Below are 15264 nucleotides of genomic sequence, written 5' to 3'. Positions count from 1 at the left end.
AGAGTCACATGTGGTGATATGTCTAGTATACAGAGTCACATCTGGTGATATGTCTAGTATACAGAGTCACATCTGGTGATATGTCTAATATACAGAGTCACATCTGGTGATATGTCTAGTATACAGAGTCACATCTGGTGATATGTCTAATATACAGAGTCACATCTGGTGATATGTCTAGTATACAGAGTCACATCTGGTAATATGTCTAGTATACAGAGTCACATCTGGTGATATGTCTAATATACAGAGTCACATCTGGTGATATGTCTAGTATACAGAGTCACATCTGGTAATATGTCTAGTATACAGAGTCACATGTGGTGATATGTCTAATATACAGAGTCACATGTGGTGATATGTCTAGTATACAGAGTCACATCTGGTGATATGTCTAATATACAGAGTCACATCTGGTGATATGTCTAGTATACAGAGTCACATCTGGTGATATGTCTAATATACAGAGTCACATCTGGTGATATGTCTAGTATACAGAGTCACATCTGGTAATATGTCTAGTATACAGAGTCACATCTGGTGATATGTCTAATATACAGAGTCACATCTGGTGATATGTCTAGTATACAGAGTCACATCTGGTAATATGTCTAGTATACAGAGTCACATGTGGTGATATGTCTAATATACAGAGTCACATCTGGTAATATGTCTAGTATACAGAGTCACATGTGGTGATATGTCTAATATACAGAGTCACATCTGGTGATATGTCTAGTATACAGAGTCACATCTGGTGATATGTCTAGTATACAGAGTCACATCTGGTGATATGTCTAGTATACAGAGTCACATCTGGTGATATGTCTAGTATACAGAGTCACATGTGGTGATATGTCTAGTATACAGAGTCACATCTGGTGATATGTCTAGTATACAGAGTCACATCTGGTGATATGTCTAATATACAGAGTCACATCTGGTGATATGTCTAGTATACAGAGTCACATCTGGTGATATGTCTAATATACAGAGTCACATCTGGTGATATGTCTAGTATACAGAGTCACATCTGGTAATATGTCTAGTATACAGAGTCACATCTGGTGATATGTCTAATATACAGAGTCACATCTGGTGATATGTCTAGTATACAGAGTCACATCTGGTAATATGTCTAGTATACAGAGTCACATGTGGTGATATGTCTAATATACAGAGTCATATCTGGTAATATGTCTAATATACAGAGTCACATCTGGTAATATGTCTAATATACAGAGTCACATCTGGTGATATGTCTAGTATACAGAGTCACATCTGGTAATATGTCTAATATACAGAGTCACATCTGGTAATATGTCTAGTATACAGAGTCACATCTGGTGATATGTCTAGTATACAGAGTCACATCTGGTGATATGTCTAATATACAGAGTCACATCTGGTGATATGTCTAGTATACAGAGTCACATCTGGTGATATGTCTAATATACAGAGTCACATGTGGTGATATGTCTAATATACAGAGTCACATCTGGTGATATGTCTAGTATACAGAGTCACATCTGGTGATATGTCTAGTATACAGAGTCACATCTGGTAATATGTCTAATATACAGAGTCACATCTGGTGATATGTCTAGTATACAGAGTCACATCTGGTGATATGTCTAATATACAGAGTCACATCTGGTGATATGTTTAGTATACAGAGTCACATCTGGTGATATGTCTAGTATACAGAGTCACATCTGGTGATATGTCTAGTATACAGAGTCACATGTGGTGATATGTCTAATATACAGAGTCACATCTGGTGATATGTCTAGTATACAGAGTCACATGTGGTGATATGTCTAATATACAGAGTCACATGTGGTGATATGTCTAGTATACAGAGTCACATCTGGTGATATGTCTAATATACAGAGTCACATCTGGTGATATGTCTAGTATACAGAGTCACATCTGGTGATATGTCTAATATACAGAGTCACATGTGGTGATATGTCTAATATACAGAGTCACATCTGGTGATATGTCTAGTATACAGAGTCACATCTGGTAATATGTCTAGTATACAGAGTCACATCTGGTGATATGTCTAATATACAGAGTCACATCTGGTGATATGTCTAGTATACAGAGTCACATGTGGTGATATGTCTAATATACAGAGTCACATCTGGTGATATGTCTAGTATACAGAGTCACATGTGGTGATATGTCTAATATACAGAGTCACATCTGGTGATATGTCTAATATACAGAGTCACATCTGGTGATATGTCTAGTATACAGAGTCACATGTGGTGATATGTCTAATATACAGAGTCACATCTGGTGATATGTCTAATATACAGAGTCACATGTGGTGATATGTCTAATATACAGAGTCACATCTGGTGATATGTCTAATATACAGAGTCACATGTGGTGATATGTCTAATATACAGAGTCACATCTGGTGATATGTCTAGTATACAGAGTCACATGTGGTGATATGTCTAATATACAGAGTCACATGTGGTGATATGTCTAGTATACAGAGTCACATCTGGTGATATGTCTAATATACAGAGTCACATCTGGTGATATGTCTAGTATACAGAGTCACATGTGGTGATATGTCTAGTATACAGAGTCACATTTGGTGATATGTCTAGTATACAGAGTCACATGTGGTGATATGTCTAATATACAGAGTCACATCTGGTGATATGTCTAATATACAGAGTCACATGTGGTGATATGTCTAATATACAGAGTCACATCTGGTGATATGTCTAATATACAGAGTCACATGTGGTGATATGTCTAATATACAGAGTCACATCTGGTGATATGTCTAATATACAGAGTCACATCTGGTGATATGTCTAGTATACAGAGTCACATCTGGTGATATGTCTAGTATACAGAGTCACATGTGGTGATATGTCTAGTATACAGAGTCACATCTGGTGATATGTCTAGTATACAGAGTCACATGTGGTGATATGTCTAGTATACAGAGTCACATCCGGTAATATGTCTAGTATACAGAGTCACATCTGGTGATATGTCTAGTATACAGAGTCACATCTGGTGATATGTCTAATATACAGAGTCACATCTGGTGATATGTCTAGTATACAGAGTCACATCTGGTGATATGTCTAGTATACAGAGTCACATCTGGTAATATGTCTAGTATACAGAGTCACATCTGGTGATATGTCTAATATACAGAGTCACATCTGGTGGTATGTCTAGTATACAGAGTCACATCTGGTGATATGTCTAATATACAGAGTCACATCTGGTGATATGTCTAGTATACAGAGTCACATGTGGTGATATGTCTAGTATACAGAGTCACATGTGGTGATATGTCTAGTATACAGAGTCATATCTGGTGATATGTCTAATATACAGAGTCACATCTGGTGATATGTCTAATATACAGAGTCACATGTGGTGATATGTCTAGTATACAGAGTCACATCTGGTGATATGTCTAGTATACAGAGTCACATCTGGTGATATGTCTAATATACAGAGTCACATCTGGTGATATGTCTAATATACAGAGTCACATCTGGTGATATGTCTAATATATAGAGTCACATCTGGTGATATGTCTAATATACAGAGTCACATCTGGTGATATGTCTAATATACAGAGTCACATCTGGTGATATGTCTAGTATACAGAGTCACATCTGGTGATATGTCTAATATATAGAGTCACATCTGGTGATATGTCTAATATACAGAGTCACATCTGGTGATATGTCTAATATACAGAGTCACATCTGGTGATATGTCTAATATACAGAGTCACATCTGGTGATATGTCTAATATATAGAGTCACATCTGGTGATATGTCTAATATACAGAGTCACATCTGGTGATATGTCTAATATACAGAGTCACATCTGGTGATATGTCTAGTATACAGAGTCACATCTGGTGATATGTCTAGTATACAGAGTCACATCTGGTGATATGTCTAGTATACAGAGTCACATCTGGTGATATGTCTAGTATACAGAGTCATATCTGGTGATATGTCTAGTATACAGAGTCACATCTGGTGATATGTCTAGTATACAGAGTCACATCTGGTGATATGTCTAGTATACAGAGTCACATCTGGTAATATGTCTAGTATACAGAGTCACATGTGGTGATATGTCTAGTATACAGAGTCACATCTGGTGATATGTCTAGTATACAGAGTCACATCTGGTGATATGTCTAATATACAGAGTCACATCTGGTGATATGTCTAGTATACAGAGTCACATCTGGTGATATGTCTAGTATACAGAGTCACATCTGGTGATATGTCTAGTATACAGAGTCACATCTGGTGATATGTCTAATATACAGAGTCACATCTGGTGATATGTCTAGTATACAGAGTCACATCTGGTGATATGTCTAATATACAGAGTCACATCTGGTGATATGTCTAATATACAGAGTCACATGTGGTGATATGTCTAGTATACAGAGTCACATCTGGTGATATGTCTAGTATACAGAGTCACATCTGGTGATATGTCTAGTATACAGAGTCACATGTGGTGATATGTCTAGTATACAGAGTCACATGTGGTGATATGTCTAGTATACAGAGTCACATCTGGTGATATGTCTAGTATACAGAGTCACATGTGGTGATATGTCTAGTATACAGAGTCACATCTGGTGATATGTCTAGTATACAGAGTCACTTCTGGTGATATGTCTAATATACAGAGTCACATCTGGTGATATGTCTAGTATACAGAGTCACATGTGGTGATATGTCTAGTATACAGAGTCACATCTGGTGATATGTCTAATATACAGAGTCACATCTGGTGATATGTCTAGTATACAGAGTCACATGTGGTGATATGTCTAGTATACAGAGTCACATCTGGTGATATGTCTAGTATACAGAGTCACTTCTGGTGATATGTCTAATATACAGAGTCACATGTGGTGATATGTCTAGTATACAGAGTCACATCTGGTGATATGTCTAGTATACAGAGTCACATCTGGTGATATGTCTAGTATACAGAGTCACATCTGGTGATATGTCTAATATACAGAGTCACATCTGGTGATATGTCTAATATACAGAGTCACATGTGGTGATATGTCTAGTATACAGAGTCACATCTGGTGATATGTCTAATATACAGAGTCACATCTGGTGATTTGTCTAATATACAGAGTCACATGTGGTGATATGTCTAGTATACAGAGTCACATCTGGTGATATGTCTAGTATACAGAGTCACATCTGGTGATATGTCTAGTATACAGAGTCACATCTGGTGATATGTCTAGTATACAGAGTCACATGTGGTGATATGTCTAGTATACAGAGTCACATCTGGTGATATGTCTAATATACAGAGTCACATCTGGTGATATGTCTAGTATACAGAGTCACATGTGGTGATATGTCTAGTATACAGAGTCACATCTGGTGATATGTCTAGTATACAGAGTCACATCTGGTGATATGTCTAGTATACAGAGTCACATCTGATGTCAAGTCTAAGATACTGAGCCATATCTTATACATAGTGCTAGATTTACTAAACTTTATTTAGTGCATTCTGCAAAATGACAGCTAGAATCTGATTGGTTGCTATAGGTAATATCCCCACTTTTTCAAACCCGCAGTTTAGTAAATATACCCCATAGTCTCTATGCAAGGTTTGGCTAGCAGTGCTGTTTCCTGATCTCTTGCAGACATTCAGGGCAGTTATCAACTAGCGATAAAACAGGCTGATAGCTGCTCTTGTCAGGATTCTTGTGCACAGAATCCATTTTTAGGGGGCCTGGGAAGGGGCTGGAATTTATTTTTGTACTTTAAGTAAGTGCGTGTTTCTGTAAAGGGGTGTGGGGCATTTCTGTTACTCAAAGCTTCAGGTAGTTACCTGATTTTCCCTCCATCAAGTGCTGGTTGGTACTGGGGCAAACGCCCTTTTCTAACCAACGTGGGCCAATGAGTGGGTCAGGGGTGATCATGCCATAAACCCATTTCCACGATTTTTCCTAGACAAAACAACATCATGAACTCTCATGTGAACCTCTTTGTTACAGGCTCGTGATTTCATATGTCCCAACATGGAATTGGGGCAAAATAAGCCCCGCCTAGAAACACCAACTTCTCGCCCACTTTAGGGCAAATATCTGCCCTGTTTTTTAGCCTCGCCTCGTCCCCTAGAAATGGAACGGTTGGCAGATATGTGATTTCCTGTATTGTTATTTTTAATGTTTTTATATATAATATTTCCGGTCTAAAGTAGAAACGAATTGACTTATATCCTAATATGCTATTTTTCACTTTAGAAACACAAAAACCAACGAGCCTCATTTAGAGCCAAGAGGGAATCCAGAATGTGCAATGTTGCAAAACCATGCTGCACCTCAGAGGGGTGCAAATTAAAATTTGTGGGCAGATTTACAGTTTGAAGGGGATGGGTGTGTCCTAGCTCAACTCTAAATTTCAGTGTTAAAGCCGCTCCATATTCATGCAAGGAAAAATGTAATCTGCACCCCCGGCATCGTGTCCAGGTATAATCAATGAAACAATCCTGTTCTAAGGAACTAGCGGATGTCAAAGAAACAGTGCGATTAAAAAAAAAAAACATAAACAGGGTCAATAATTTATTTAGCCATCACTTGAAATAATATAAAATGATCAAATTAGTGAATGTTATAAATGTTTTTTTATTGTAAAAAAAAATCTGTAAACATATATTGTTACATTACTAAGGTTTCTCATGTATAAAAACATATAAATACATAACAATGTCAATAAATACATTATTTACAAATATAATATAATAAAACAATAATACAAATTCAAATATATTTGTAGAAGCAAATTGTAACAGTAACATGTCTATAAACAAATAACAATAGTAACAACAACAATAATAATAATAATAAATAATAACAATAATTATAATGTACATTGTTTTAAATAAAGATATTGATACTAACCAGTAGCATCGTTAAGGCATTAAATGATTTGTAGCCTAACAACAATTCACAGTTATTTATTTTTTAAGTATATGTGTATATGTACTGTATACATAGTTTATTTTCTTTACTTTCTTCTGCATCCATATTAAATAAATAAATATATATATATATATATATATATATATATATATATATATATATATATATATTTATATAGCACAGATCGTTGCAGACTTCACAGGACCCAGAGTGCTTTGCAGGTTGCCGACACATCTTGTGCAATGTTCTAGTTATTAACCAGCTTCGTAGATTCAGAGCATTTGTTCCAGGCTTCTACACGCAACGTTGTTTTTCTGCATTAAGACAAACATTAAGAATTGAATATATAAAAAAAAAAAACAACCCTGCTTAGTACCACCCTAAAGAACATAACAGCTGACAAACATGAGGGCTTGAACTGCATGTGCTGTTGGATATGCCAAATTAAGCTATGATGGGTTTAAGCATCCGTCTGACTCTTTAAGCTAAGTGATTTATAATTCTGTTTGCATCTGCATTAAAAATATGGTACTTTCACCGTCCATCTCTCAGGTGTTGGAGAACGTGCGGCCAATCCTAATTCTATCAGCCCCAAGCTGGAGGGACGCCGCAGGGGGGGTCGGTGACCTGTGGCTAGAAGTTCTATTATGAACTGACAGGATCGATCAAAACAAAACTGACAGCTGCTTAAGGAACACTTAAAAATAATTATCGTTACAGTTTAAAAGTTAAAATGTACTTCCTCTAACATCCGAGCTTCCTCGCCCATCTGCATTAATCTTGCTCTATGGTCTAGGTCAAAGCTTCTGTGAAGTCTCAAGAGAAACACTTTCTCCCATTCTCATCTCAAGAAAGAAGAATGGAGACGTTGAGATGAGAGAAGTGAGGGGAAATTGAGAAGGGTACAGAGGGGTATTTGCCTCCTGGGCCAAATCTATATTCAGATCTGAGGTCTGGCATTGAGATTAGTGCGGGATTTAGAACACTGAGGGCTAGAATTACTAAATTGCACGTTTGGAAAAGTGGAGATGTTGCCTAAAGCAACCAATCAGATTCTAGCTGTCATTTATTTAGTGCATTCTACAAAATGACAGCTAGATTCTTATTGGTTGCTATAGGCAACATCTCCACTTTTTCAAACCCGCAGTTTAGTAAATACACTCCTAAGAATCATACGTTCACTCTACAGCAAATGTAATATACTGAGTCCCGATAGCCCATACAAGTAATCACGAGGCTGTAGGGAGCGGGTCTAATGCCAAAAAGAGGGATGATATTACATCATTGAAGGTGTGGCCAAGTACTGAGGTTCAAAACCGTGGCAGCCTGCAGACAAAGCGGAGGTGGACACAACTCAAGTTTGTTTTTGGCTTGAATAAGCGTATCATGTACCCTCTACTGGATCATCCGGGAGACTCACAAACTCTGTGAGTCTCCCGGAAGAGCAGGTCCTCCTCCTGGATCCCACCTACTTCACCATTGAGGTGGGGCTTGATGACGCAATTGCGGAGACACAATAATGCGAGTCTCCATGCTCCCGCACGCACATGCCCCCCTGGGGAGGTTTAAAATGTTGCCAAGTATGGTATAACGCTATATGTAACATATATGTAACATAACCTTTCTTCTGTACTGGGCATCATTAAGTAACAACAATGTCTGAGGTTGTAGCTTCACCTTAGTAATATATAGAATCTTCGCAAATCTTAAATCTGACAAAGTAGAGATACTATCACTTCTCATCGACCAGTACCCTGCAAATCAATGCAAATATCCTAATAAAATGAATGGTTGTCTCTCAGACGAATATTCCGTACAGAAAGGAGTAATACACAGTTAATGATGCTTCAGTTTAAATGTAATTGTATCTCTCGATTCCCTCCGCACTGACAGTAACGGAATGATAAACCGTGCTCGTCTCTACAGAACAGGGAAGAGCTTTGAATCCCCTGTAATAAAACCAACACAACACTACAATAATTCAGATGTTATCGCAGTGACACAGGCATCAGCCGCCGCGTGCAGGCGGTCCGGGGTTAATGTGATAAAACCGTGCAGGTAGAGACTGCGAGATTGTTGATACAAAACAGTCCCCGCTGCCGGGCTGATTAGAGATAAACAAGCCAGCTGTTATTAGCACAACTATTGTCAGACTAATTGCAGGAAATAATAAGCGCAGCTCTGTTAGATAAGCCTCGACCTTACGGCGCACGTTAGAATTATATGCGCTGAACTCTCTGCGGTCTATTAAAGCTGCGTCATTCCGCAGCGCTGTACAGAGAACTCATTCACGTCAGTCCCTGTCCCATTGGAGCTTACAGTCTAAATTTAAATTCCCTAACTCACACACAGGACGGACGGCCCGGACAGACGGAACGACCAGACAGACTAGGGTCAATTTGTTATCAGCCAATTAACCTACCAGTATGTTTTTGGAGTGTGGGAGGAAACAAAATGATCAAACTCCTCACAGATAAGACCATAGTTGGGAATCGAACTCATGACCACAGTGCTGTGAGGCAGAAGTGCTAACCACTGAGCCACTGTGCTGCCCTCAAGAATATGTAAATAAGCAACTCCTCTATGAGAGAATCTACTGGGACAAGCATAGAACCATTGTCTTTGACTCTGCCTCATAATTCCCTTATCATCACCCAAAGCCCTCCTATAGCTATTGTTTTACAGTCCCTTAATTTTAATTGACATGTAGTACCTCCTTCTAACCTGCATCTATCACTGCTGCAATTTCTGTCTTTAAAAGTATCTGGCATAGCAGCTAGTAAAATAGTGACACCAGCAGACCTAAAATATAGTATAGTATAGTGTATATATATATATATATATATATATATATATATATATATATATATGCTTTGGCTATCTGACGCAGTCCCACAACCTTTAAGACAAATATATTTCACTATTTCTACATTGTAGGTGATCAAATGTAACTGGACAATAATGTTAGCTGATAAAAATAAACATCTTTACCTTCACATTAATACGGTCTGCTTGATCACAGATGAATCCAAAAAAAAATCATAAATACAGCAAAAAATGAATACGACAATAGCAACAAAACATACAAAAATGATGAAGGATTCAGAAATGTCTTCGGACTTGAATACAAATTGATTTTCAACTTCAAAAAGAGGCTCTTGAAAAACTTGAGCCGTGAAGTCAATAAACTGTTTTCATTTGAATCAGTAGAAAATGAGCGATGGTCGGTGTTTAGTCCTCAGGAATAAAGGGTCATCATCATCCACTATAAAAATATAAAAACAAAACTGACATTAGGATAATGCAAGTTTTAAACAGGACATAAATATTCTGCTGCTCAGGATTATACAGTATAAAACTTTTCTTAATAAATTTTTAACATTGAAGATCTGTTGATGCTTAGAAGACACTGGCAACAAGTGTTAATGGGAAACACTAATAGAGGAACATTTGAATATGTTTTATATAGTTAAATATAATTAAGGTTTGTGATTTATTAGAGGAGAATGGTTAAGTATAGAATTTTTGTATATTCAGCATTTTGTTTTGTTTTTATTTCCGTCAGTATTTGGCTGCAGAGAACCTTTAAGTCACTGGTTACAGAAACTCACAAGATCCTAAATATGAGCCTTATTAAAAGTTAATACATACAAATGAAAACACAGGGCCTGAGTCATTAAGGAGCAAAGCAAAAAAAAAAGGAGTAACTTTGCACCTTGGCAAAACCATGTTGCATTGGAGGGGGAGGTAAATTTAAAATGTGGGGACAGATTTATAGTTGGGGTAGGACATGTCCTAGATCAACTTTACATTTCATCATAAAAATAAAGTTATCAAGTATTTGTATGATACATGAAGAAACAGCCAGTATTTATCTTATGTGCAAAATAATAAACTAATTTGCACCCCTTGTATTGTAACATGGTTTTGTCCAGGAGCAAATGTACTCCTTTTATATTTTGTTTTGCTCTTCTTAATGACTCAGGTCCATTGTGTTTTTGTAGTAAGAAATTGTATATAGACATTCATTTTAAACAAAATATTAAACATGTCAACAGTCTTCTGAAAACTAATCAAGAGACTAATTAGGTCATACTCATTAATAGTTAGGATGGGCCAAGAACTGCAATCACAGGAGCTAGGTTATAAAACACCAGTGATGATTTTGGTCATTTGTCATTTTTATGGGCATTAATGTTATTCCAAAATAGTAAGTTCAATTAAATTTGAAGGTGCAGTGTATTTTTTTGTGGGATTAAAATATCCAAAATTGTACCACATTTAGAGAACCCTTTCATAGGCAAACCGAGTGTGGGGGGGGGGGGGGGGGGGGGGGTTTCCTAGTGCCTGGAAACCCCCCTCCAAGCCTGGGGCACTGTATAATTGAGGTGGTTGGACTCTGCCCCCGCTTCACACAGCTCTGCTTTAAAAGGGAGAGCTGTGTGCACCTAACAGTAGTGCACGCAGCATTGTTCATGTATATTATAGGGATAGGAAGAGTTGGAGAGCAGCCAAGCACTGACTAATATTATAGCCACGCCCCCATGCATGCTGGTCACGCCCACTGGTGGCGTGGTGTGGAAACCCCCCACTACAAATCCTGCTTACATGATACATGATAATACAGCCAATCAATTCGTCAGGAACCAGTGACATCACTGAAACATTTCCAGCACACCTCCCATTTTTGGAGGCACAGTCCAGAATAGCGGATCTCAAAAGGAGGCGGAGCTTGCTCAAAAATGGGCAGAGCTTCAACCACAAGTGAACATTTTGGGAGGAGTCTACATGGATTGGGGGTGGGGCTTCAAGATTATGAATTCCAGACAGACATTGAGCCTCAAAGTTGTCACTAATCTCTAATGAATATTGTTTCCACAAAACAGCAATATCCACTGTTTGCAGGTGACGACTACACTTTAAACAATGTTTATAATGTATAAATATTATAAAAGAGTAATACCATTGCTGGGGCTCAAAACCTTTTATAACTATTCATTACACCACGAGGCTGTTACTGAAATGTTATTTGTAGAACTTATCAATACAAAAACACTTGCAGACAGATATTGCTTCTGAAATGCTCAGTATTCCTATTGACCTGTGGCTTCCTCATTTTCAAAGACAAAGAAGAATAGTGTTATTTGCATTTGCTAATTACAACGTATGAATCCCAGGGACAGTGATAGCCATAATACACTGCATTTCCGATTTGCATTTAAATGTAAAATTCACACAGTCCCTGGGACTCCGGTGCCCTAGGCACAAAAGCTGTCATTAATCATAACATTAATTATGTCAGTAGCGCAGTTAGATGATTTAAAAGGTGATATTTGTCTGTTTAAGTTCTACATTATTATTACAGCATGACTTCAATTACTTGATCTACCAGTGGAAGTCATAGACGGTCAAGAAGTGAGATAATGAATGGGCGGTGCGGTCCGCAGACAGGGTGAGTGCTCAATAGCTGGATATTGTCAGGAGTTGTCTCAAAATATCTCCCAACTTGGCAACTCCGTTCTGCACAAGATCTGCGTCTCACATCCACACTCATTACATCCTCCCATTCCCGGTTACAGGACTTTTTTTTGGGCTGCACCCACTCTATGGAATTCTCTGCCTCGCACAGTAAGACTCTCCTCTGGTCTACAAACTTTCAAGCGTTCTCTGAAAACCGACCTCTTCAGACAAGCTTATAATATTCCTCAACCACCTGCTTAACCTCACTACATTACCCTATTACCACCCGTTACACAATTTCACACAAGACAACTACCCCTTGACTAACATTGTTGTGTGACGGGATCATTTAGCCTATGAGTCACTTTTACCTTTGCAGTCTGGCTGGGCCGAAATGCAAATGTTGGCTTAACCTCATGTGTCAAACACCATTGTCCCATATATTGTAAGCTTGCGAGCAGGGCCTTCTCACCTCTTTGTCTGTTTTACCCAGTTTGTTTATTAGTTTACTATGTTTGTCCCCAATTGTAAAGTGCTACGGAATATGTTGGCGCTCTATAAATAAATGATGATGAGGAGGAGGAGTGGTGAATTATACAGTGATTCTGGGCCAGGGGGCAGGATCGGACACCGTGTGCAAAATCAGAGACCTGGACAAAAGATAACAGGCCAAGAACAGACCCTTTCATCTAATACACGGTGTGGGCGCAGTACGTACCTCTGCCTCATTCAGATAGATTCCTTTTCCATCTTGACTTAAGTTCTTAAACACCTCTGTAAAGAAGACAAATACAAAATCACATGAAACAGGCAATATGGGATAGGTTACACTAAAGACCAGTACATGTAAACATGGGCTAACGTGTACCTGTGGGCCTCATCCACTGAATAAATCTGTTAGTGATATGGCAGAGGAATTTGTGTATAACTCTCTGAGGTTTTACCAGGTGGAGTAATGTACACAACACACACAACAACGAACGTCTACAGAGTTGTTTTAAATTTTAAGAACATTTTTATCTCTATCTTCATTTTTGGAGCGAGCGTCGGCATTGTACATAAGACCTATTATAATCACATGGACCCTACACACATTATGTTGCTTGCGTACATGCCACATGGACTAAACCTACACGATACACATCACCCTAAGAATACGGGCGATACTGAGTGAGCACAAAACTCTGCATTTCTTCTATGTACCTAATTATATCATAAACGTCCCTTCCCCACGTCCTACCTGTACCGCTGGCCGGCGGTGACGATGGCACAACGTGGGGAAGGGACGAGCCGAGCCAGGACCAGATGGCGGAGGAGCCGGTGGCAGGGACAGTGTGCGGCGCAGCCTAGGCGGAGCGGCTAGAGGGAGGAGGAGCACAGCTTGCATTAGTGGACAATGCAGGACTGCAGACAACAGGGGGACGAGTCCCGCTCCTTCCCACCCTCTAAGTGGCCTCCCGCATCCCGCAGAGGTCTGCTGACGTTAAATCTGTTTTTTTTGCCTCTATACTCCCCAATTGTCACCCTACTGCCACCGTACTACATGACGCCACGCCTGGCTACCACAGCGACCGGACTGTCCAGTTTATACGGTTATCTTAATGGCAAACCTGGATCTGAACACTTGGAAGACATTTAATTGGACAATGTAAAAAGTACAGGGGAGTATAAATGATACAACACAATAGTGCAAAAGAATGGATCATTACGATACAGTTGTATCAAGTTGGTATCTGTCCAAAAATAAACAGAATCATTTTATTATCCTTTAAACATGAAGTGGCTTCTTATTCTGAGGTAATGTCAAAGGCAAAAATAACTATTTGACATTTATTTGATGTTTGACCAGTGTTTGTGTGCAATTCCCTCCAACAGAAAGAATTTAAAGTATACCCATTATCCAAGGCCTGTGCCAGCCCTGATGGTGCCCCTCTGGTGCTGCGTTCCACCCCCTCTGGTGGCATCCTCTGCTCCTCGGAGTGTGACGCTGGGTTGTGACATCATAGCCAAGCGCCACACTCCGAGCCAATCACAGACATGGAGGAGCGGCAGTCAGGAGAGTCACGTGTAAGAAGCTCCCAACTGCTTCTCCGCCATGTCAGAGGCTGGCGCTCCACAATGTTTTAGCCACCCCATAACCATAGGCGCCCACCTAGGTGTGCCTAAAGGTAGTGCTGCCATCAATACACACTGGAAGTGGCCATTTTGTGGGAAGAGATTGCAACCGAGCAGTTTACTAGGAATTGGTGACATCGGTGAGGAACATTGTATATTTCTGATATCTCCAGCATTAGGCTTCTCTTAAATTAATATCGTACTTAAAAATGACTAAACCCTGTGAAAAAAGCAGTGTCCACAGGGATTAGGGTTTCATAAACAAGTCCCGTTATTGATATACTGAGCCTTTATCATGTGTTATTTTCATCCCATCAGTACAGACACTGCCCTTCCCAATCCCTCTCTGCGTTTGGTGCTCCCGCCTACCTCCATTGATCTCCATCCTCAGCATGAGGCAGACGAAATTCTCAAAATTGATTTTCAGAGACGAGTTGCCGTATCGCAGCGCCATTAAGTTGTAGAACTGATGACTTAACGTAATTCCTTCAGGCATTAAAAAAAGAGAGAGAAAAAAAAAAACACAGTGAAATAACAACAGCATTTTAGAGCATATCTCTATTTCCCACAAGTCTCTATCTCTTAGCAGCGATCTTAACTCCACAAGGCAAAGGGCTGATTGATGGCGTGCATGTGAAGAATCAATGGCACGACCTATATACTGTATATTTCCTTCTAGATGGGGGATAAGCCCCTTGAAA

The 15264-nt window shown here is 39.0% G+C and overlaps 1 protein-coding gene across 1 annotated transcript in view; it reads right to left on the bottom strand.

Annotated features, from left to right (window-relative positions):
- Nucleotides 1-6937: 6937 nt before the first annotated feature.
- The window catches only part of CAPN14 (calpain 14), a 46946-nt gene continuing 38619 nt past the window's right edge, over nucleotides 6938-15264 (bottom strand). Inside the window, exons 20-23 of the mRNA XM_075204365.1 lie at nucleotides 14933-15049; nucleotides 13167-13222; nucleotides 9980-10253; nucleotides 6938-7302 (exon numbers count right to left, since the gene is read on the bottom strand). Coding sequence (XP_075060466.1) covers nucleotides 10227-10253; nucleotides 13167-13222; nucleotides 14933-15049 — 200 coding nt within the window. The 3' untranslated portion in view covers nucleotides 6938-7302; nucleotides 9980-10226. The remainder of the gene's footprint in view (nucleotides 7303-9979; nucleotides 10254-13166; nucleotides 13223-14932; nucleotides 15050-15264) is intronic.

Source organism: Mixophyes fleayi, chromosome 3, assembly GCF_038048845.1.
Source record: "Mixophyes fleayi isolate aMixFle1 chromosome 3, aMixFle1.hap1, whole genome shotgun sequence".
NCBI classification, from domain to species: Eukaryota; Metazoa; Chordata; class Amphibia; order Anura; family Limnodynastidae; genus Mixophyes; species Mixophyes fleayi.
Note: the sequence above shows the minus strand (reverse complement) of the source record. Positions and strands in the feature narration are given on the sequence as shown.